This window comes from Desmodus rotundus, chromosome 7, assembly GCF_022682495.2.
Source record: "Desmodus rotundus isolate HL8 chromosome 7, HLdesRot8A.1, whole genome shotgun sequence".
NCBI lineage: Eukaryota > Metazoa > Chordata > Mammalia > Chiroptera > Phyllostomidae > Desmodus > Desmodus rotundus.
Window position 1 is genome coordinate 136,534,271 of NC_071393.1, and position 23,025 is coordinate 136,557,295.

Consider the following 23,025-nt stretch of genomic DNA (forward strand, 5'->3'; position numbering starts at 1 on the left):
CACACTGTGCGGGGTGCCTGGCACCACGGTCAGCAAAGCACGTGGTCGTGGTGCTCTCGTTTCAGACCCTCCAACACTGAGCGGGCGCCAAAGACCACCGGAGGCTCAGGCCCCGCCCCCGCCCCTTTGGGGTGTCTCCTCCCTGCGGCCGGTGTCTCCACCAGCACTGCCCCCCAGGCAGGCCCCGCCCACCCTGGCTGCCCTCGGCGCTCTCCTCCACCTCCCTTCAGTCCCCAGAGTCCCCTGGGGTCCCCGCACCCCTCCCAGTGTCCGCAGCCTTCTCTGGTCCCCGCGGTCCCCCGTCCTGGCATGGCGCGCGCAGAGGGGCCGGAGCGGCGGCTCCTGGCCATCTACACGGGCGGCACCATCGGAATGCGGAGCCAGCACGGCGGTGAGTCGGCCTCCGGCCTGGGCTGCGTGGCCCTCGCCGTCCAGCCTCCCCGAGGCCTACCGCCGCTCCCAGAGCACTCTCGGGCCAGGCGCTGTCCCTGGACAGCAGGGCACGTCGTGCGCGGCCGCCAGCCCTGGGGCCAGCACCTAGAACCCTGTGAGTTGGGGCCGGCGCCCCCGCCCAGCACCTGTCCCGGACCAACACGCGGGCGCGCCGGCGTTTGGGGCCCCCAGCCCATCAGAAGGACCGCAGAGCAGCGGTAACGTGACCCGCCCGCGCACAGCCTGTTCCCAGGGCCAGCTCCGGCCCTGACGGCTCTGACCCCTCTGGGCACGCGCTCACGGTCCCGTGCAGGTGGCTTTGGGGCGTCGTGGAGCTTTGTCCTCTCTGCCTCTGTGGCACTGGCCTGACTGGAGCCAGGAACGGGCGACTGCTGTGTGTGGGGGTCAGGGTCTGGGCGGGGCGCGGGGTCCACGGGCTGTTGCAGCTGCGGTGCGGCCTTCAGCCTGGGGGGCCTGGGGCCCCGCAGGAGTAGGAAGAGGTTCCAGAATGTCCTGGCGCCCCCAGGACAGCAGGAAACCGCGTGCACCTCCCCAGGGGGGCCTGGACACAGCCTCCTGCTGAGCCTCTCTTCTGCTGTCCACAAACTAACTGCCCCTAAGCAGCCCTGTTTCCCACCGGCGCTGGTCCTTCCCCACCACCTTCTCCCGGCTGCCTCTGCTGCCCTGGGGCGCCCTCCCACCGGATGCCCTGGCCGCCAGCCCCGGCCCCTCCGACCCTCAGACCTAACTGAGCTCCTGCCCGGCGCGGCTGTAACAGAGAACGTTCTCCTTTGCCCTTGCCGGTCCTCGGGTCCCTGCCGGCCCCTGCCTGCCTCCTCCGCAACTCCCTTCCACTGAAGCAGCACTCACACACCCTCCTCACTCACTGAGCAGCAGCGTCTCCATGTGCGGCCCCTGCCCGCCATCTCCCACCCCCAGGGGGCAGCTCACAGACGCCTGTGAGGCCCAGGGTGTGCACACCCCAGGGCTCAGAGCTTAGTGGAGCCCCATCCTGGTGGGGTTGGGACACCGGGGACAGGGTCGTCCGCATCCCGGTGGAGGGCTGCCCCGTGGCTGCCAGGAGCCTGCTGTCTGCTGCTGTGTCCTCCATGTCTCTGATCTGGACAGCTCGCCGAATGCAGGGGGGCCTGAGGGGCGCTGCACCAACGGGGTCTGCTGGTTGCTCGGTGTGGCCTTGGCAGAGGGGAGGGGATGACCTTAAATGACAGCTGCACAGCAATAAGGAGCTGGTCACGGTCACGGGGGCAGCCTGCTGCGGAGCTGCCCGGCCGCATACACCTGACGGCTGGACCTGGGGCTGGGGCGGGGAGAGGACGGCTCCTGCCCACTCCATTCGGGGCCCTGTCCACCCTGTCGGCCCCTCCAGGCTTGTCAGAGTCCACCTGCAATTCTGCTGGGCTCAGCACAGCGTCCCCGAGGGTCCAGGAGACAGGAGAAGGTGGGCTCTGGCCCTGCTCCCACCCACACCACGTCGTGGCCCCATCGTGGCCCCAGTGTGCTCCAGTCCCCGGGCCCTGAGCACTCACGGCCGCAGCCCTGTGCCTCTGCTTTCCTCCAAATGGCCACAAAAGCCATGGGTCTGGAAGGCGACCCAGAAAGTGGGTCCACGGGACAGAGTCTCCAGGCCCCTGGGAGCCTGCTTGGGCCACTGGGGTCAGTAGGGGCCGCCCAGAGGCCAGTGTGGCCCTGGGAGGCAGGGGCCTGACTCGAGGGCTCACAGCAGCCAGCCTGCAGGGTGGAGAGCACGGGGGGCAGGGGGGACGGCACTCCCAGCCCCGGGCAGGGCCTCCTGGTCCACTGCAGCACCTCCCCGCTCCTCGAGGAGGAAGGGCTCTGCTTCCAGAAGGAGCCAGCCCCGTAGCACCAGGCCTTACTGTGAGCGGACCCCACTGACAGACCCTCTCCACTGCAGGAAGGTAGCCCCAGGGTTCAGCCCAGGGGGTGAAGGAGGAAGAGGCCTGAGACCAGGTCCCCACTGCCCCGGGAAGAGCAGAAGCTCGGGAGCCCAGGTGCCAGGGCTGTGTGACCCCTGACCCTGAGGGATACCGGGGATGGCCCTCGGGCCTGCTTGGAGGTGTGTACCCACGCACCCCACGCTCAGTCTTCAGGGACGTTGTGTTGGCCTTTCTGCGTCCAGGGATAAGGGCGCCTCCCAGGCCAGGAAGAGGCAAGAGGGGGCTGGACTTGGGAGCCAGGCCTGGGGGCCTGGGGGGGGCCCCTGCCTGCTTTGAGCCCAGTGGAGGTTGATGAACTTGGGGCCGCAGGCCGTCCACATCAATGATTAACGGCCGTGGGCCCTGGAGGCGGGGGTGGTGTGGGGACGAGGTGGCGCAGCCACCGGCAAGCTGTCGGACTGACACCGTGGAGGGCGTTTCTGCACCTGCTGGTGAGCGGCGGCCTGCAGGGCACATGGCTGCATGCTGGAGCCCTGCCCAGGGGCAGGACGGCCAGGGCAGGGCAGAGGGCGTCAGCTGGGGACTCATCCCTTCCCCGAGTCCACTGAAGATGTCACAGGGCAAGGGGCACGTGAATCCAAACACAGCGGCAGGCGGGGCAGCACCTCGGCGGAGGAACCCGGAGGCTCCTGGGCCTGGGGGGCCGCAGGAGGCCCCCAGCAGCCGACTGAGGTCCTCGTGACTCAGCGCCTCGGTCGCCGGCGTGGCCATCCTCCTGGAACATGGCTCCACGCGCACCCAGGTTCACGTTCATGCGGCCGAAGCTGCAGGCGGTCCCAGGGGACCCGCTCGCTGCACTGGGGCAAATCGTCGCCGACAGAGGGCATGTTCCACGGGACTCAGCTCCCCGCGGACGAGGCCCCAGGCCCAGGCCCAGGTCCAGGCAGGCAGGCAGGGTAACCTCTAGTTTTGCCTGAAGCCTGAGGGGCCCTTCTTAAAAAAAAGAATACAACTTTGTCCCGGCTGCTGCGGCAGCTCAGTAGGTTGGAGCATCATCCCCTAAACCAACAGGTTGTGGGTTCAATTCCCAGTCAGGACACGTGCCTGGATTGTGGGTTCGATCCTCCTTCAGGGTGTGTATGGGAGGCAACTGGTCGATGTTTCTCTCTGCTTCTTTCTTCCTCCCTCCTCCTCTCTAAAGTCAATAAGCATGTCCTCAGGTGAGGATAAAAACCTAATTCAATTTACAAAAATCAGACTTAGGTGTGAAAATGGATATTTATTTAGAAGGATGAGGGAAATCACATAAAGCCAAGAATGTCACAAAAGCCAGAAAAATGTTTGACGTGAGCATATCTAACACACCCATATGTAGGGGACCCCGCACACACGAGGGAGTTGGGCCCCCCATGCACGAGAGGCCCCGAGACACAAGGGAAGGAGATGTCATCCTGAGCTGGGGACGGGGGGGCCCCTTGGGGGCTTCAAAGGGGCGTGGCAGCAGGAGAAGAGCAGGTGTCTGGTAAACAGAAGCCGTCCTGCCCCGCAGGTAGGTCCAAGGTCCAGGCCTGACCCCTTAGTAAGGGCCCTAACTTACGTTCTTCCTGGCCGTTGAGGGAGGGGCAGGTGTCTCTCGAGCAATCCACATTACCACAGAGGCACATTTGGGGGGCCTTTCCGAACCCCCACAGTTCTCTGGAGGGAGCAGGCAGGTGGGTGGGTCCACACGGCATGACTCGGCCTTGGCCCTGAGACAGCCCCGTTCAGGGCCAGCTGCGGGGGCTCGTGGGGCTCAGCCCGTGGGGCAGGCATGCGGGTCTGCAATGAGGCCCTGCTGTGGGAGCAGAAGGAAAGCCCAGATTTGCGGCCGCAGTGACCCAGAGTGGCCGGCCGGCCGTGCAGACAGTGAGCAGACGGGAGGTGACCTCCCGCAGCCGGGGGCACAGGACAGCAGGACTCAAGCCCTACTCTGTCCTACTCTCTCGTCTTAGGTGCTGCTCCCCTTTTTAATTTTTGTGGCCTAGGACGTGACTCCTGCCAGGACCGACTGGCTTTAGGGAGTTTTCACGTCAGACCGTCCTGTGTGGCCACTTTCGGTCCCTGAGTCTGTAGGACCGCCCAGCTTGTCGGGCTCCGCATGGGGCCCCATCCGTTCCCAAAGCCACCTCACTCTGTCCGCTCAGTCCGGGAGCCAGGGCTCCCAAGTGTGCCTTTTAAATGGTTTTATCTAAACAGGACGTTTCTCATAGCCGCCACTGTATTTTAGGTTGTGGCGGCACCCCATGAGCTGGGAGCCAGCAGTGGGGCCACCTGCAGCAGCCCGGCTGCCACTCAGCAGTGGGGGGCTGTTGCGCCCACCCACTCAAAGGCTGGGAGCAAGCCCTTCGCCCAGGAGTGACCACTGACCCTGGACCTGAAGGTCTTACTTGATTCAGCCAAGGGTGCTTCTCAACAGCAGGGATGGGGGACCTTCTTGTCCTTGCTGCCATATCTGGGTGCCCAGCCCCGCCAAGCACCTGGGAGATGCCCACCAGAACCTTGGGGAGCAGTCAGCTGCCCGCTAAAGGTCATGGTGCCTGTGGGGAGCAGTGTGGGGCCAGAGGCCGGGACCCCAAGGCAGCTATCCTTCTGGGAGCCAGTGCTGGGGAGTCACGTGTTTCCAGGAGACACCCCTGCAACCTTTTAGTGTTTGCCGAGAGCACAGTGCCGCAGCTGCCGGGGCCTCCACAGAGGCACGTTTCTGGGGCCTGCAGGGGTCCAGTGAGGGAGCAAGTGGAGCATGTGGGGAGGGCACCAGGGCCTGGACATGAAGGAGGGCTTCCTGGAGGCGGTGCCCTAAGCTGGGGTGAAGCACCTGACTGGTCAGAAGAGGGCAGGGGTAGAGGACATCCTGGAGGAGTCAGTAGCATGTCTGTGGGCGTTCTAAGGGGTGAGGCACGTGAGGAAAAGGCTGCAGAGGACCCAGGCCCCTGAGCCTCGGTTGGGGGTGTGGGCTCACCTGGAGACGGGGCCCCGAAGATGGCAGCTGCAGGCCCGGCGCCTGGCCTCTGACTTCCCCCAGGGCTGGAGCCCACCTGCCCCGCCCAGGCCCGTCAGTGCCCCGCACAGCTCGAGGGCCAGTGGCTGCTGGCCCCTGACCCCCGGCCTGCCTGCAGTGCTGGTGCCGGGGAAGGGCCTGGCTGCCGTCCTGAGGACACTGCCCATGTTCCACGACGAGGAGCACGCTCGGGCCCGCGGCCTCCCCGAGGACACCCTGGTGCTGCCGTGAGTCTGGGCGGGGACGAGGGCCCGCTGTCACGGGGATGGGCCTCGGGGATGGGCCTCGGGCCGGCTCCCAGGGGAGCCCTTTGCAGGAGGCCAGCTCTCGTGTCCTCTCCACGGCTTTAGAACTGACCAAAGTCCCCTCTCGAGAGAGCCTTAGAGCTGTGCTCCTCGGCTCCCGGCCCCGCCACCTGCTGGCTGCGTGAGGAGTCACTGACCCCCTCCTGCCAGTCCCCCTCCTCCCAGGTCCTCTCCTGACTCGTCCAGGGCTGGGTCCAACCTCCCTTGGAGCTGGTGGTGGGCAGGTGACCATGCCTGTCCTTGGCTCCTCTCAGCCGCCACAGTCCCCATTCCTGGGGACTCTTGGTGGGAGGGAGGTCGGGCCCTGTACTCAGGATGCCAAGAATGTGGGGGTGTGCGGACCCAGGGACACAGGACCCTGGGTGCGGGGGCCCTGCTGGGCAGACGGGAACCGGGAGGCAGGGTCAGAATGGGAGTCGCCCTTCCGCCTCCCGCAGGCCAGCCAGTCCAGACCAGAGGGTCATCTACACGGTGCTGGAGTGCCAGCCCCTCTTCGACTCCAGCGACATGACCATCACCGAGTGGGTCCAGATCGCCCAGACCATTGAGGTAGCGGGGGCGGGCGCTGAGGAGTCCGGTGGCCTCAGGGCAGCGCCAAGCCCTGGGTCACACCTCCACTGAGGGCCCCTGAAGCCCTGTTTCCTGAGCAAGGGGAGGGTGGGCAGCGAGGGCGCGTCCTTCCTGGGGAGAGGAGCCCGCACGGTCTGACCACACAGCTGCTCTGTCCTGGGCAGTGTCTGGGCTGGGATGCGTGCTGCTGCCCTGCAGACTGAGAAGCCCCGCACCTGGCCCTTTCCCTCTGTCCCTCCCACCCCGACCCGCCTTGGAGCCTTGGCCCCAGTGACTATAGGACCCATGGAAGGGCACAGGAGGTGCCGTGGCCGACAGCACTGAGCGTGCCCGCCTTTCCCGCCACCAGAGGGCCCTCCCCTGGAGTCCTCGGTGTTCTCCCCACTGGGTCCAGTGCTAGCCGATCCGGTTTGGCTCCCGGGGCGCGGCCCCCCACCCTCTAGGCCCATTTCTCATCTGCTCCCCAGAGGCTCACCCCACAGGCTCCCTTCCCCGGGGCCGAAGTCGCACACTGGTCTCCTCCCTGGGACAGAGCAGCTTCTTGGGCCTCACCACGCCCCCTCACTGTGAGCGTCCGGGACAGTTGTGGCTCTGGGCCTGGCCCCTGTGTCCCAGAACAGGGCCACTGGCTACCAGCGGGTGTATCTGCGGCTGTATCAGGGACGGTCTCCCTCTGCGAGGTGCCAGGGCGCTTTGCTGAGCACGCACATCTGGGGTCCCTGCTGCCTGCACAGCTGCAGGCCAAGTCCTGTGTGGCCAGCGGGTGGCGCCCCAGCCTGCCCTGTGGCTCCACTCCACAGTCCCCACCTGCCTGCTGGTCTCCACGTCAGTCCCTGCAGGAGGGTCTGGGCCCCATGGCTCCCATCACTGTGCCCTCACAACCACACCAAGGCCCAGTCTCGGCTGGCCTCCAGGAGGCGGTGGCCAGAGGACGTCCCTGCAGCCACCCTCACTCCTGCAGGGCAGGTGGGCATGCTGGGAGGGCTGTGCACCCTGCCTGCCTGCCCCGGTCGCTGGCCAGCCCCCAGCACCAGCTGTGCCTCCTGTGCACCACTGTGCCCACGCCTGGCCCACCCACAGGACCCCCAGGCTCACGGGCTCACTCTCCCCATGGCGCCTGCTGTCCGGGGGGTGCTGCTGCTCAGCGGGGGCTCTCTGGACCGCTGAACTGGGTTCTGGCTGGTCCCCCACTGACCAGTATTCTTGGGAGTCCTGGCTGGGCATTGCCTGGGGGTGACACCGCCGGGAAGCCTGCCTGTCCTCGGGGACCGTCCACGGGCCCCCGCCCCCCACGGCGGGGTCACACCAGGAGTGGGGAAGGAGGCCCGGAGTCTGGGGTGGGGAGAGCCACAGCTCCCTTCCAGAGAGGGCCTTCGATGCTCAGGGCCCCACTGACGCCACCCCGCCTGGGTCTGTGTGGGGGGCCCTTTTCCTCCCTTTCCTGCTCTGGAGGGCCAGGCCCTGTCCCAGCCTGAGCGCCCCGGCCCCTCCTGCGCAGACACACTACGAGCAGTTCCACGGTTTCGTGGTCATCCACGGCACCGACACCATGGCCTTCGCCGCCTCCGTGCTCGCCTTCGTGCTGGAGAACCTGCGGAAGACCGTTGTCCTCACCGGGGCCCAGGTGCCATGGGGCAGGCCTTCCTGCGGCCACAGGGTGGGGCTGCTGGGCCTCTGACTCCTGCGCTGTCTGCACGGCTGCCCTGCTGGGTCGTGGGTGTGGTGAGGAGCTGGGCCTGGCAGCGGGTGGGGCCCTCGGTGGATTGGCGGACAGGAGGCCCGTAGTGAGTTCCTCCCAATGTGAGGGCCTGCAGGGGGAGCCGCAGATCCCTCTCCCACAAGCCTCAGCCTGCCCCCACCCTCTTCCTGCCCAGACTCAGCCCTGTCCTCGGTCCCTACAGGTGCCCATCCATGCCCTGTGGAACGATGGCCGGGAGAACCTGCTGGGCGCCCTGCTCCTGGCCGGCCAGTACGTGGTCCCCGAGGTACCCACCCTGCCTGGGGACTTCAGAGGTCTGCCCTTCACCTTGTAAGGGACACGCGCGTCCTGTAGGACAAAGTCGGATACAGAAAGCAGGAGGGCCCCGTCACCCTCGCCTCCCCCCCGCAGGTCTGCCTGTTCTTCCAGAACCAGCTGTTCCGGGGCACCCGTGTGACCAAGGTGGACACGCGTGGGTTTTCAGCCTTCTGCTCCCCCAACCTGCCACCTCTGGCTGTCATGGGCGCTGATGTCACCAGTAAGCTGGTGGGATCGGGCCTGCAGTGAGGCGCCTGTGGGGAGCTGGGCAGGGAGGGGTGCTGTGCGGGGCTACACAGCTCGGCCCTGCCTTGGGCACAGAGAGGACAGGGTGGGAGGTCCCAGGGGTGACCCTGCTCAGGCCAGGGGTCGCCGCGGAGGAGGAGCGGGTTTGGGGGACTTGCCCCTGTGTGTCCCCTCGGGCCACGTGGCCCCCCGCCAAGGAGTCCACCCCGGTGACTGTGCCACACACTTGGTCCCGGGGACACAGTTCCTGTGGCGGCACCTTCTCTCTCTGTCTCCTGGGCCTGGCGGGCAGACCAGTCCTCTGTGTCTCCAGCAGGTCAGATGTCCCGCTTGCCCTGGGTGTGGGAGCTGCTTTTGGCCGGGCTGCTGGGCCCCAGCTCAGGCCTGGTCTGATCCACCCCTATATCTGCACTCCATGCATCTCCCACTATCTCCTAGCTCCTCCCTGCCCCGCCCTCTAATCTGAGGTGGGTGTGGCCACCCCAAACTCCGCCCAGCATGGCAGCCCCTCCCTGGGATGGGCAGGACCCTCTGTGGGGCCCCTGTGACCCGTGGGCTGGCTCCAGTGGCTGTGCCATCACCTGGCCCAGGTGTGTGAAGGACGGCCCCAAGCATGGCCTGTGTCTTTTCACCTGCCTGAGCCGGGGGCCCTGTGGGTCCCTGGGACAGGGCCTGGGGCCGGTGGGCGGGGGGTGGCCAGGCTGGTCGTGAGGCCTTCCATTGGGGAGTTTGGGGTCTTGAGGCCTAGCTCTGGGTGGGGCTGCTGCTGAGGGACACACAGGACCCAGGCAGCGTGTCTGGCTGGGCCATCGGAGGGGGCCATGTGCCCCCATGGGCTTCTGCTGGGGCCCAGGGGAGCCTCTGGAGGTGTTGGGGTGCGGCAGGTGGAGGAGCGGACTTGTCCCTGGCGGGGTGGGCTGGTCTTGTGACCCTAAAAGCCCTCTGAGCTTTCGGGTCCCACGTCAGGACACCCAGCTGTGGGGTCAAGGCCAGTGACAGGCCAGCCCTACTGGCTGCCCGGGTCCTGCCAGGGCATCATGGGGCCGAGGTGGCCAGGGCAGGGGGAGACCCCAGCATGAGAAACCTAAGAGAGGGGAGGGGACACATAGGGAGTCTTTGGCTGGGCCCTGAGCCCCGACTCCCATTCCCGTGCTCTGGCCCTGCGCTCCGGGCCCCGGCCCACCCAGCCCGCTTCCCCGGTGCCTTCCAGGGGGTGTGAGACTCAGAACACTTTACGAGCCTCACGTGAGCGTAGCACGTCCCAGGCTCCGGGGCCCAGGCAGGGTCCATCTGCTCGCTGGGGGCCAGAGCAGTCCAGGAGGCTTCCTGGAGGAGGTGGCTCATGTGCTGGCGTTGGTGGATGGCTTGGCTTCCCTACCCATGCTGGGTGGTGGCGCTCAGCCCCTCCTGCCCTGTGTGGGCCATTCCAGGCCAGCCCTGGAAGGGGGAGCAGGCCCCGCCCCCGTGGGGACTGAGTCACACCTTATCTGTAGCTCCTGAGTGGAGCCTCTGGGCACGCTGCCGCGGGCTGGTGCGGAGGAGTTCGCTGGGTCTCAGGGCCTCTGGCTGCGTCTCACCAAGCCCAGGCAGGCCACCGGCACAGGGATGCGCTCTGCCTGGCCCAGCTGCTTGGCGGGCGACGGGCTGAGGCTGGCCGGAGGGAAGAGACACCCTGGGCCCCCAGGCCCCTGACCCCCAGTGGCTTCCTGCTGGCTGGGGTGCCACGAGGGTGTGAGAACCCGGCCCACCCACCCAGGCCAGGCCGGTTTGGCAGGTGGTGTTGAGAAACAGCGGCTCTGCCCAGGGTGCGGCTGGCGGGGCCGCAGGGCCTGGGGGCGCCAGCAGGGTATGTGCAGCAAGGCAGCCTCGGGGCAATGCTGCCAGCCAGACCCCCTCTCTGGGGGGCTCTTGTGTTTTCACTGCCCCCTCCCCACCCTGAGGCCCCTTCCCACAGAGGGTGCATGGCCCCGCCCCTGCCTGGCAGCAGAGGCGTGTGGGGTCCACACCAGGCCTCTGGGGGACTGCGGGCCCTCTTTGGAAAGCCCGGCCTCGAGCTCCTGCTACCATTTCCCTCCCCTTGCTCAGCCCCTCCAGCTGCGGGACAGCTGGCCCCTGGCTGGGCAGAGAGCTGGGTTCCCTGGGCTCTCAGGGGGGGGGGCGCCCACTGTGGGGGCGGGGCCTCTCTGTCTCCGTTGTAAACCCCTCTGCAGCCAGAACTCCCCATGGTGTCGGCCGCTCTACTCACCACCGTCTTCCCTGCTGGCACAGCTGGGGCAGAGGGCCCTGGACTACAGGACGTCTCATTGACGCCCTGGCTGAGGGGGTCTCCTGACCTCGGCGGGCGGCTGGCTACTCCTTCCTGCGGCTCACCCCCAGCACCCAATCCCCTCGGACCCCCAGGGAGAGGGCAGCGCCCTGGAATGTTCCTCAGTTTATTGTCATGTGTGAGTTGCACTGGCAGATACAGCAGGGGGCACACAGGCCTCCACCCCTGTGGGGTAGTAGTGGAGGCCTGGAAGGAATCCTGAGCCCCGGGCCCCTCCTGCCTCTCTGCGCAGCCCTGGGCTGTTCTCCTCTCCAGGCCTCAGCTTCCCTGGGATGGACGGGAGCCGGCACCTGGGACAGGCTGTAACAGGGGCCGGTGCCAGTGGGGTTGCCCTCCCCACCTCTGCTGATCTGGGCTGCCGGGGAGCTGAGAGCGGGCCGGGCCTGCTGCCAGACCCCCGCCCCCCGTGCGCTGCAGCGGCTGGGTCCTGGCCGTGCTGAGCCGTCAGACCCAAGAGACTGACCCTCTGGGAGCCCTCCACACAGCGGGCTCGAGGGGCGCCAGCCCTGACTATTTGCCCTCTCCGTCCACAGGGCTGGGACCCACTGCTGCCCACCCCAGTGTGGGAGGTGGGTGGGCACAGGCCAGCCTCTGAGACTTCGGGTGCATCATGCGGAGGCTTCCCCTCCTCACACGTGAGGGGCCCAGGGGACTCGTTCTCTCAGTCGATCGTCTGTGGACTGGCTGGGCTGTGGTGCGGGACGTGCCCAGGGAGGGGCCGGCGAGGCCACCTGGTCTGAGAATGCCACCGCCTCGCCCTCCCGGGGTCCAAGACGGCTGGCCTCACTAGGGTCCACATCTGCTGTGCGTCCCTGTCTCAGCACTCGCTGCCCCCTCTACCTCGTGCGTCCTTCCGCCAGCCACCACCCCCTGCGCGGCCCTTGGGGCCCAGGCCGGACCCCGACCCCTCTGAGCCCCGTGCCCCCCGGAAGGCCTGGCAGGAGCCAGAGCATCTGCGAGCCCAGGGCTGGGGGGCGGGAGAGGAGGTGGCCTGGTGGGGGCTGGGGGGCGGGGCTGGGGTCTTGCCCGGTGGTGGCTCTTAGGTCCCAGCTGGTCCCTCTGTCCGCAGTCAACTGGGAGCTGGTGCGGAAGGCCCGAGGGAAGGACCAGCTGGTGGTGCACAGCAGCATGGAGCGGGACGTGGGCCTCCTGCGCCTCTACCCTGGGATCCCCGCCTCCCTGGTAGGGCCCCCGCCCCCGCAGCGTGCCCTCCCGGCTCTGGTGCCTGCATTTCTCTCCTGTCCCCTTCTGCGCCCCCCTTCCCGTCACCTCGAGGGTACCTCAGGCCCAGGCTCAAGGAGAATGACAACCACTCAGAGCCCGAGTGCCTGGAACCCCCGCGTGTCACGGGGTGGGGGGACCGCACCCTCTCCCCTGCCTCTTCGGAAGCTGCGGGGCTCGGTCTCACCTTTTCTGTGATGTGGGCTCGTAACGGGGAGCCCTGCGTGTGGATCGGGCTGCAGGGCCCTTGTGCTGGCTGCCAGGAGCACCCCGCTGCGTGGGAGACCGGTGGGCTGGGGCAGGGGAGGGTGGGGGGCAGCCATGCCCATTGCCTCCTTCGACCTGTTTCCACCGTGTTCAGGCTGCCTCCACCGCAGCCATGGCCTCAAACACTCAGAAGGGACAAGGAGTTCCGTTGGGAGGACTGGGGTAGGGGGTGGAGCAGCCCTCAGGGCCCCCTGCGTGGCCCGCTGGGAGCTCAGCACCCTGGGAGCGAGGTGGGCTGCCTGGCTGCTTCTGGCCAACTCAGAAGTGCAGACGAGCCTGCTGGGCTGTCGCTGGAGCAGGAAGCCGAGACCCTTCCGGTCCTGTCCTGGCCCTGCAGGTTCGGGCCTTCCTGCAGCACCCCCTGAAGGGTGTGGTCCTGGAGACCTTCGGCTCCGGGAACGGGCCCACCAAGCCCGACCTGCTCTGGGAGCTGCGGGCGGCGGCCGAGCGAGGCCTCATCATCCTCAACTGTACCCACTGTCTGCAGGGCACCGTGACCTCCGACTACGCTGCCGGCATGGTGGGGGCGGGGGTCCGAGGCCTGGGAGGGAGGGGCCTGGCTGAGGGCGCAGGGCCAGCAGGGCTGGGAGGACCTGCATCCCCCTGACCCCCGGGCCCGTTTCCCCGCAGGCCACGGTGGGCGCTGGCATCGTCTCGGGCTTCGACATGACGTCTGAGGCGGCCCTGGCCAAGCTGTCCTACGTGTTGGGCCAACCTGGGCTGAGCCTGGAGGAACGGAAGGAGGTGTGTGCCCCTGAGGCTGTGGGCATGGGCATGGGGGTTCCTGAGGGTGTGCAGGGGGTGACATGGGCCGGCAATGGGAACTAGTCTGGTGGGGAGGTGCATCTGGTTTAGAAAGGGCAGGGGTACGGGGCTCCCCAGGCTGCAAAGCCCGTGCTCCCTCACGCTTGGCCGGTCCCAAGCGTAGGCCCCACTTGTTCTCTGCCTCCTCGGGGCACCCAGGTCTGGTACAGCCCCAGGTCCCCCAGACTGCTCCCCAGACAGCGCATCCTTCCCTGAGCTTCCCAGGCCAGCCTGAGACACAGCCAGCTTTGGGCTCTGAGTGGGCAGAGGCCAGCAGGACCCTGGGGCCCTGAGCTGCCAGGGCGTGGAGACTGGGGCTGGCCCGCGGGGCCCGTGCAGACTGTGCCCAGGCCTGAAGGACAGAGCCAAACCGCAGAGTTCTGGGCCCAGGGCAGCCCTCACCTCGTGCCCGCTGGGGTCCTGGCCACGTGGGGGGTCGGGGTTGCCGGGTCACAGCTGCCGGGTTGGGTGGGGCCCTGGCTCCCCTGTGCTCCCTTTCAGCTGCTGGCTAGGGACCTTCGGGGAGAGATGACGCTGCCCAAGACCCAGGAGCGCCGGCCCTCCCTCCACTGCAGCATGCGGGGCCTCGGGGTGGCCCAGCTCCTCAGACTGAGCCAGGTACTGCCTGGTGTGGGGCAGGCCCCACGTGTGTGCCAGGCGCCCACCACAGCCATCGTCACTCCAGGGCACAAGCAGGAAACCACCAGGCCTGGCTGGGTCCTGGGCCCCGGGCCCCGGGCCACCTTGTTCTGGGCAGGGCCACATGGGAGGGTTTGTAGGGGCTCATGCAGCAGCGGGTGGGGAGGGTTCGGGAGTCTACGGGGGCCTTTGCCATGTGTCCACAGAGGGCAGAACACAGCTGGTCACTCGGAGGGCAGTGGGGGACCGTGCCAGGCTGGCTGTCAGCACCCACCCCAGCCCTGGTTGCAGGGCTGCCTTGTGAGGTGGGGCACTGAGGGCCTGGGTGCTGGAAGGAGGGGCTTCCTGCTCAGGGGTCTCCCAGGCCTCGAGCTCCAGGGCTTCACAGGATGAGGGGGGTGGGCTCCAGGCCCATGGCCTCCCCAGCCTCAAGACCCCTCCCCCTTTCCAGCCAGGCTGCCCGGATGGGCTCCAGGGTCTGGGGTTGGGTGTTCAGGCTGGACCACGCCTTAGGGGAGATTGGGCTGCATGACCCACCTCACACCCAGCCAGGCCCCTGGGCGAAGCGCGCAGGCCTGGCATGGGAGCCAGGCCAGCTGCAGAGGGCACCGTGTCTGGTGTCTGGGGGGCCCAGGTCACGCCCTGCACCTCCATTTCCCTTTGGCACAGCAAGGGTGGGACGGTGGGGTTCACTGTGCTCCCCTAGGCCAGGGACGGGCTGCCCGAGGGGCCTCTGCTGGGACCCCTGGCCCACCTTGGGGAGCTCCGAGACAGCCCCCATGTCCCCAGTGCTGGGGGACTCGGGAGGCATGTATGTGGAGCAGGGTTCTTCAGGAGGTCTGGCATTCCTTCCCGTGCCCCCCAAGTTGGTGCTTTGTGGCGACTGCATCCCAGTGTCCTTGATGGTGGGCAGACAGACCTCGAAATGGGTCTTGGCAGCGGGGGCTAGGCCCAGTCACACAGCCGGTGGGGCAGAGCCAGATGGTGGCCTCGTGCCCTAGACTTTGCTCCGAGGCTGCTGAGGAGCCCAGGGAAAGGCGTGGTGCCAGGTGCTGCCCCTTCCCACCCAGGAGACGGATGCTGTTCGGGACGCCCTGACCCCTGGGCTGGCCTGTGCTGCCGCTCACGCCGGTGACCTGGAGGCCCTACGGGCCCTTGCAGAGCTGGTGAGTGCCCACTGCCTTGGGGACCCACTTCAGCCACTTCAGGCCTGGGGGCAGGCAGGGCTTTCCCTGGGGCCCCCAACTCCCCTGTGCCCGGGTCCGCCGTCTGGGCAGCCTGCCGTGGGGCCTCCTGGCAGCTGAGGGGCACGGTGGCCTTGCAAAGCTCCCCGCTTGGGGTGCATTCTGGCCCTTCCTCTCCCTTCCCTGTGGTCTTCCCGACCCTGCCCAGCCCTTCCTCGGTGGGGGACATGTTCCTCTGTCACTCCAGGGTAGTGACCTGAACCTGCAGGACTTCAGCGGTCAAACTCCATTGCACGTGGCGGCCCGGAGGGGCCACGCTGGCGTGGCCACCATGCTGCTGCAGAGAGGGGCAGATGTGAACGCCCTCGATGAGGATGGCCTCAGCCCGCTGCTCCTGGCCGTGAGGGGCAGGTACTGGGGCCTGCGGCGGACACCTGGGCAGGGGTGACCCGCAGGGTGGGCTGGACTGAGCTGCCTAGAGGGGCTGCAGGTGGGTAGCCTTCAGTCACGCAGCATCCCGGGCCAGAGCTGGTGGGGCCTGGACACCCGCCTCCTTGCCCAGTGTGGCCTGGGGAGGGCTTTCTGGAGGAGGCGGCCCTCAAGCTGAGCCAGACCAGCCCAGGAAGACCCTGTAAGAAACTTGAACAGAGCCTGAGGGTGTCTTGTTTGTTCCCGGATGAGTGCCTGAGGGGCTGGGATGGGGCAAGGGGAGACGCCCCCACTCAGCTCCTGGGCAGGTCAGGTGTGAAGCAGGGTGCAGGGTGCCAGATGCTGGGGCGGGGGGTTCAAGGACAGCTCCGCCTGCAGGGCAGTGGGAGGGGGACCCCCAAGCAGGCCCCACTTCCACTCCTTACAGGCAAGGCTCCAGGCTGGCGTGTGTCGGGGGCTCGTGGTGTGTTGCTGAGGTCTCCTGGCAGGGTGGGCAGAGGACGCTGGGCAGAGAGGCAGTGGGGGGTCTTGCCCTTCCCCAGGGCTGTGCCTGGGGGGTGTGAGGACCCATGTGAAATAAAACGCACATCTGGCTGCTGCCAACCAGGAGCTGCCCAGCTCTGCCCCTACCCAGAGGACACCCATGTGCCCTCTGCCCTCCCCCGGCCTGGCCTGTTTCTGAGGGCTGGCAGCACCTGCTCTGATGGACAGACCCCACTCAGAGGGGTGGCCGTGCGGTGTGCCAGGCATGCGGGGACTCGGCGGCGCTCCAGCTGCCACGGAACTTTCTGGGAAGGCCGTCCACGCGGGGTGGGCGACCCACTGGTGCCCCTGGCCCAGCGCCTGTGCGTGTGCCGGGAGCAGCAGCACACGCAGAGCTGGGCGCGGGCACGAGTGGACGCGTGGGGGGCGGGGCGGGGACCGCAGCTTTGCCCTTCGCCCTGTCCCCAAAGGCAGACCGGGTTTTGCAAGTCTTGCACAGCGCTGCCGTCCCTGGCCCCGCCCCAGCCCCCGCCCCCAGCATTTCCCTGGGGGCGGGGGGCGTGGCCTGCAGGACCCTGGGCTCTTTCAGGGAAGCTGGTGCCCGTGAGTCTCCAGTCCAGGTCCAGCCCCGGTGCCCCTCCGAGGGAGCCTGGGTGGGGTGCGTCGCCCTCCCAGGGTGGGCAGGCCCGAACAGTCCTTCCCAGGTCCCCGTGAGCAAAAGGTGGGCGAGGGCAAGGGGCCTTGTGGGGTGTGCCCGGCACCCAGATGACCTGGCTGGAGGTGGCAGGCTGTGGGCCCTGGGGCGTGGGCAGGTGGCTTGATGAGCTCACCCCACCCAGGACCTGCCCCCACCCCCGCCCGCTGTCACAACGCCCCCAAACCGGTCGGTCTCCGGCCTCATTCCCCTAACCGGCTCTGGAGCCCTGGAGCATCAAGCAGGGCTCTCTGGGTGGGGTGTAGGAAGCAAGGCCTGGGGTCCCTGTCTCCTCCCCAGCCTCCCTGCAGGTGAGGAGACCATGAAACATGGGGTCCACCCCGACGCTGTGGGGAAAGGGGGCCAGGTAGTGGGTCTATGGCCAGGGTCTGCGTCTCCCACAGCAGTGTGGTGGAGGCCTCGCCGAACCCCACCCCCACCACACTGCCGCCATGGCCTGCTCACCCCAGCTTGGCCTGCTGAGGCTGCCCCTGGATGCCTGCAGCCAGCCAGGCCCCATTGTGGGCCAGCCTGCCCCCCAGCACACACCTGTTGTCTGCCTGTGTCCCGTCTCCTCCCCACCCCAAGAGCAGGGTCCGGCCCAAAGGACTCAGTTTCCCCAGGCCCAGTCCTGGCCAGGATGGGCGTGTGCGAGGGTGGACTGTCCTCCAGGGGGGTTGTCCCCAGGTACTTGCCCAAGTGCCGCAGCCCCTGGGGTGGGCAGGGGGTTCTCATGGGGACAATGGAGGAGCTTCTCAGCCAGAGCTGAGTGACACCCCGGCGTGGGGCTGGGGGCTGGGTGCCCCACACCAGGCCTGCCCTGCAGAACCAGGGTGTCCTGGGCACGCAGGGGGTGTGGGGCTCTGTCCTGGGCCCAGTGGGCTGCTGGCCCTGGGTGGGCGCAGGACCCGAGGCCGCCTTGCTGGGTCAGAACAGAGGATGAGAGGTAGACAGTGAGCGTGCCCTTTCCTGCGGTAGGCATCTGGGTGTCATTGGGCTCCTGCGGGCAGCCGGGGCCTGCCTGTCCCCCCCGGAACTGGAGGATGCCGGGACAGAGCTGTGCAGGTGAGGGCCGCAGGCCTTGTCTGCTCTCCCAGGGATATGGGGCTGGGGCGCCGGAAGGGTAGCCAGGATGGCAGGGAGAGGTGGCTGGCGGGGTGGGGGGTGTTGCTTCAAGGGCACAGCTGCCGGTGGCCCGCATGACCCCAACCTCAGGGCTGCCCCAGGTGAGCGCCTGCAGGCCTTGGGGGACAGGCATGGGGAGGGAGGCCCTGGAGGTCCCAGGCTGTGTGGAGGGCAGGCAAGGCGGCAGAGCTCGGCCCCTCCCTCCATCCCCTGGGGCCCCTCCCCACAGAGGTGCTGCCTCACCTGGGCCACAGCCCTGGCTGCCCCCAGGTGGGTCTGAGGGCGGTGGAGGTGGAGGGAGGAGCCGAGATGGGCCGTGGGGAAGACTGGAGGGCAGGGGCCTGTCTGGTGTGGCTGGGGTTGGGGTGTCAGAAGTGGCAGGCGTGGGTGTCCCTGAAACCAAAGCCCCCAGGCCCAGGGAGTAGCTGCCCACACAGGGGTCTCAGGATGACTGGCTGCCTGCTCACAGGAAGAAGACCCTGGAGCTCTGACTGAGCCCTCATCCCACCCCCGTGGCCCTGGAGGCCCCAGCCTCTCCCATCCAGCCCTGGTCTTCCATGTCCCTGGGGGGGTCAAACCCTGCTGAGGGCCTGCCCCTCTTCTCAGAGGAGACAGGGGGAAGGGCGCTAGCAGACGGGAGTGGGGTGGGCCCAGGAGGGAGGGGCGGGCAGAACCCCTGGGGCCTGCCTGCATCACTGGTGTCAGCTTTGAAGGGACTTCTGGCTCAGGGCTGCACCCCAGGGGGGCCCTGCTGGCTTCGTTGACAGATGGGGAAACTGAGGCAGAGAGTGCTTGGGTCAGCTAAGTCCCATGGGAGCCGCTTGGCTGGATTCAAGAGGCCCTGGGCCAACCCTTCCCAGCATCCTGTGTGTGTGGGAGACGGCAGGAGCCAGAGGGGCTGCTGGTTCCTCCCAGTGGGACGCACCCCAGAAATCTCCGAGCACCACTGGAGCGACTGCGGCTGCCATTCCTGCTGTGGGGTTCCTAGGGCCGCTTTGGGGGATACCCCCAACCTAGTGTGGAGCCTTCCCCAGCTGGATCCCTGGTGGGAGTGGGCGGTTGAGGAGGACCCTGGTACGCCCTGGGGAGGTGCTCTTTGCCCACTGGCCACCTTCTCTCCAGGGCAGGCAGGCCCAGCCCCTCTCCCTGCCAGGCCCCCTGGCCCCCCGCCCCTGCCCTTGGTGGCCTCCTTGAACCGTTGGTCCACTCCAGACTGCCCGGTCCAGCGTGGCCCCTCCCAGCCAGAGCCTGTTGTGAAATGTGAAACCGGCACGCAGCTGCCAGCATGCAGTGTGCGCGTGTGCCCGTGCATGCAAGCCGTGTGCTGCCGGTGTGTGCATGTTCATGCATGTGCGTACGTGTGCCCCCTTGCCCTGAGTCACAGTCACCCCCCACTGTGTGACACCAGACTCCAGGCTGCCCTGTGCCTCCTGCCCTGGGACCCAGTGCTGCTGGGTCAGCTGTTTGGGGCCGGCTTTGTGGGGACGCCGAAGGTGCCCGGGGCAGGTGGGTGGGCAAGCGGGCTGGCCAGGCGCCCAGCCGGCCCGGACGGCTCCCCCTCCTCGGCTCTCTCCCAGGCTGGCCTCCAGGGCGGACAGCGAAGGTCTGCGGGCGTGGTGGCAGGCAGGGGCCGACCTGGGACGGCCGGGCTATGACGGGCGCAGCGCCCTGCTTGTTGTGAGTACCCCCAGTGCCCTGCTGCCCTCCCCAAGGCCAGCCTCCTCCAGGAAGTCCTCCCTGACTGCTCCACAAGCTTCCCACCTCTGTCCCTCCTGCAAGTGCCCACACTCTGCTGGGGAACACGCTTCACATCTGGGGGCCCAGGTGGGACTGTGCCCCTGCCAGTCATGGCCCGTCCCTGGGCCTGGAGCTGTGGGGATGAGAGTGGAGACGTGGCGTCCTGTGTGCTCAGGCGGGAGGAGGCAGGGAAGGTGTCCTGATGGGGAAGGTGGGGCAGAGGCCAGGCTGCTGGTCAGTGACTGTGGGCTCCTCCCTCGGCTCCTCCCACAGGCAGAAGCTGCTGGGAACCTGGAAGTGGTGGCCCTTCTGCAGAGTCTCCAGGGTGGGGCTGGCGTCCTGGCCCCAGGTCCAGTACGTGCCCACAGGCAGGACTGACTGCTCCCAGCCCTGTGGCCTGACCACCGCCCCTGCCAGCCCCCTCTTGGGGAGTGTGTCCTGGGCTGGTCCTGGGAGGAGGCTGCAGCGGGTGGGCAGACTGCAGAGGTAGCTGACGGTGCTGGAGGGAGAAGTGCGCAGTCAGGAGGGCTTCCTGGAGGAAGGCCACCTCAGACCCCCTGGACTCTGTCCTGTCAACGCACCCGACCCAGAACTCCATGGCCAGGAAGGTCCTTGGGTGTGGGGGTGGCTCAGATGCCTCTGCAGTGCGTCCTGCCCCCCTGCCTCACCTCCCCTGGGACCCTCTGGGCTGGGTGCCCCACCTGCTTCCCAGGCTCTGCTGGCTAGGCCCCAGCTGACCCCTCCACCCCCACTCCATCCTCTGGCCCTCTGGAAGATTCTCCAGGCTAGCTGGATTTGTTTGGTCCTTGGGTCCCTCCCCTTTGGAAGGCTGGGCTCTGTTGGCAGGTGCCTGGGCTTGTCTGTCTGCCCTCGGCCTCAGGATACCTCTCCTTTCAGGAAGTGCTGCCTGGTGTCTAACCTGGAGCTGTCTTGCTGCAGTGTCAGCCATCCCTTCCTACTGCGACCTGCTGGGGGGATCGCAAGTGCCCCGCCCCCGGGACTCTGGCTGAGCACCCTGCTGCCAGGGCTGCTTCCCACTGTTGTTGAGACGCAGCCTAAATGTCTTTGTTGAGCACCGTGACAATAAAGTCTTCTGGGGCCACTCCCTCCTCGGGGCCCCAAAGCCTTATTCCAGTGGGTCGGTCCGGGTCCCAGGACTGTGGGGATGGGGGTCGGTACTGTCTGGCTGAGGCCCTGGTTCAAAGGGCGGGGAGTTGAGCACCTCTGTGGTGAGGGACATTCAGCCAGTCTGCCCCCAAGCAGTGTGGGAATGTGAGCCAGGCCCTGTGGGGGAGGGCAAGCACTCCCCCCCCCCCCCCCCCCCCCGCAGCAACCCTGCCTCTGCCTGCCCAAGCTGGTCCCTCCTCCAGACAATCTCTGCCCTGTCTCCTCTGTCCCAGTCCGTCTCAGTCTCAAAGCTCGGAGTCACCTCCTCCAGGCAGCCCACACCTGTCAGGGACCATCTCTCTGTCCTCACAGTCCCTCCCTGCTGCTGTCTGGCTTTCAGCAGGTCTCATTCCAGCCCCCGATCTGCTGGAGGCCCCGACCTGCTACCCCTGTGAGCCAGGCCCGTCCAGGCCGCTTGCCTGAGCAGCCAGAGAGGGAGCGACGGGTGCAGCCCTCTTGCCTGTGTGGGGGGCGGGCCCGGCTCGGGCAGGTGTCAAAAGAGCAGCCCTGGCCCAGGCCGGTGTGTGTGGTTCTCCAAGGCCGCTGGGCGGCTGCAGCCTTGCCAGAGGCCCAGCTGGGACTGAAGTCAGGTGTTTGGTCTCCTAGCCAGCTCCCTGTCCCAGCTGTAAGCAGCACTGTGGGGACTGGGCATCCCCCAGGCTCTGCCCCACCCTGTGACTCCAGCCCCCCTCCCATTCCCTGACCTGTCCTTGCTGGGCCTGAGGAGGCGGGGCGCAGCACAGCACCTCCTTCCAGGTCCCCCAGCCGCTTAGTACCTCTAACTGCCCACCTGAGGGTTCTCATCTGTCCGTCCACCTGTCCGTCTGCCTGCTGGGCTGAGGCCTGTGCCTTGTAGATGCTGGGCACCAGTGTGAACCCAGAGCTTGCCGTTGGCACCCGCCATGCAGATGGGGCCTCTCCCGGGTGGGCCAGGCCGGGGGCGGCCCCACCCACTCCCACAGGCTTCTTAGCCTGGTTCCCAGGCCCCGGCTGGCCGCCTTCCAGATTCTCAGCCGGTCTCGGGTGTGCCAGGGCCTTGCACAACCAGGAGACACCGCATGGGCATGGTGGTTCCCGGGAGCCTTTGCCTCACACCCCATGAGTGGGGGGGGGGGCGAGGGTGAGGGACCGGATGCCACAGGGCACTCAGCAGGGCTCCCAGGCCGGTTGTGAAAGTCGCTTGTGTCACTGCCGCAGCAGGTGCCAGCCTGCCTGCATGCAGCCCTGTGTTGGGGACAGTGCCCTGCCTGCCTGGAAACGCCCCCTAGGCCCCTCGGAGGAGCACTACTGAGCTGGCCTTTCCCCAAGGGGATCACTGGGTGACCCCACCAGTGGGCAGATTGGGGGTGCCGCCACGCTCAGGCCCCCCCACACGGGGGAGGCCCAGTCCTGGACGGGGCACGGGTCTGGAAAGTTCCTCAGGGCCATTGCATGCTCCTGGGGCGAGGTCAGCTGCTCTGAGGTGAGGCTGGTGCTCTGGGCTCTGAGGACCCCGACCCTGTAAGGTGGGACAGCTCCCACCCAGGTCACGGTGCCCTGTGCACTCCCCCGAGGGGCCTGGCTCATCCCACCCTATAGCTGAGGTGACGCGGGCCCAGTGTGCACCCAGGGTTCCCGCCGGGGCAGCCTCCTCGCCTCTCGAAGGTGGTGCCACCAGGAGACACGGTGTGGGGCTGGGGGAGACTGGCAGCAGGGCTCAGCCCATGAGGGCCCTACAACTGTGGGAGGCAGCCTGGACCCATGGGGTCCGCGTGGGACCAGACTCCCCCGTGAGCCCACACTCAGCAATTTCAGGCTGGGTGGGGCTTTGGCCCATCTTGACTCGAGGCAATCCCAGGGTCATCGCTGGGAAATCTCTCCCCCCACAACACTCTGTACCAGGTGGCCCAGCACCTTCCAGCACAAAATCTGCTTGTCAGGCCCCGCCCCCAGGCCACCCCACCAGGCTATAGGCAACCAGTTTCTCCTTCATGCTAAGAAGCCCCACCTCAATCCCTCCTGCTGCAGATCCTTGTCCCGCCATCCTCTTCTGCGGCTGGAGACAGTGACAGTGTGTAGGGGTCCGCCTTGGACTGGGCTCTAGGGCTTCAAGGTAGGGACAGGAGAGTGGGTTCCTCCAGCCCAGGAGGAGAGGATGTGGGGGGATCCAAAGCCCCTCTTCCTGGTCATGCACCTCTGTGGCCACCATACTCCCCCACCACCCCAGCACCCAACCCTCCCCACCCATGGACAGTCAGACCTTTGGACCAGGGTCAGGGGCCCAGCTCCCCCACCGGGTGCCAGGTGACCGCCAGGCTGTCACTGCCCCTCTCTGAGCCTCAGTTTCCCCAGTTGTAGTCGCCCTGGCCTTGGGTGAATGGTGATGACCCCCGCCGCCCACCAGCACCCGCGAGGCTGCCCTGGTGGCTCAGTTGTGGCTGAGGACC

At 67.4% G+C, this 23,025-nt stretch overlaps 1 protein-coding gene across 11 annotated transcripts; it reads left to right on the forward strand.

Annotated features, from left to right (window-relative positions):
• The first annotated feature begins 218 nt into the window (after positions 1 to 218).
• Positions 219 to 20,560, forward strand: ASPG (asparaginase). Of its 11 annotated transcripts, XM_053928999.1 has the most exons (17): positions 255 to 391; positions 2,366 to 2,527; positions 5,504 to 5,612; positions 6,128 to 6,239; positions 7,759 to 7,884; positions 8,162 to 8,245; positions 8,371 to 8,497; positions 11,919 to 12,031; positions 12,675 to 12,857; positions 12,968 to 13,081; positions 13,643 to 13,759; positions 14,851 to 14,946; positions 15,212 to 15,375; positions 17,549 to 17,635; positions 19,273 to 19,372; positions 19,706 to 19,800; positions 20,330 to 20,560. In XM_053928999.1, exons 3-17 carry the CDS (start codon positions 5,551 to 5,553, stop codon positions 20,502 to 20,504), a joined length of 1,755 nt encoding a protein of 584 aa, XP_053784974.1. In that variant the 5' UTR covers positions 255 to 391; positions 2,366 to 2,527; positions 5,504 to 5,550; the 3' UTR covers positions 20,505 to 20,560. The 11 variants fall into 11 exon arrangements, with proteins under 11 accessions (XP_053784971.1, XP_053784975.1, XP_053784972.1 ...); XM_053928996.1 differs by lacking the exon at positions 2,366 to 2,527 and having other exon boundaries at positions 219 to 391; XM_053929000.1 differs by lacking the exon at positions 2,366 to 2,527 and having other exon boundaries at positions 219 to 391; positions 12,825 to 12,857.
• Positions 20,561 to 23,025: the final 2,465 nt, after the last annotated feature.

Bases quoted from the DNA above. Each gene is read 5' to 3' on its own strand.
- ASPG (XM_053928996.1), top strand. From the start codon at position 310: ATGGCGCGCGCAGAGGGGCCGGAGCGGCGGCTCCTGGCCATCTACACG. The intron at 5,613-6,127 runs GTGAGTCTGGGC...CGCCTCCCGCAG, and splicing joins GAGGACACCCTGGTGCTGCC to GCCAGCCAGTCCAGACCAGA. The intron at 15,376-17,548 runs GTACTGGGGCCT...TTCCTGCGGTAG, and splicing joins CTCCTGGCCGTGAGGGGCAG to GCATCTGGGTGTCATTGGGC.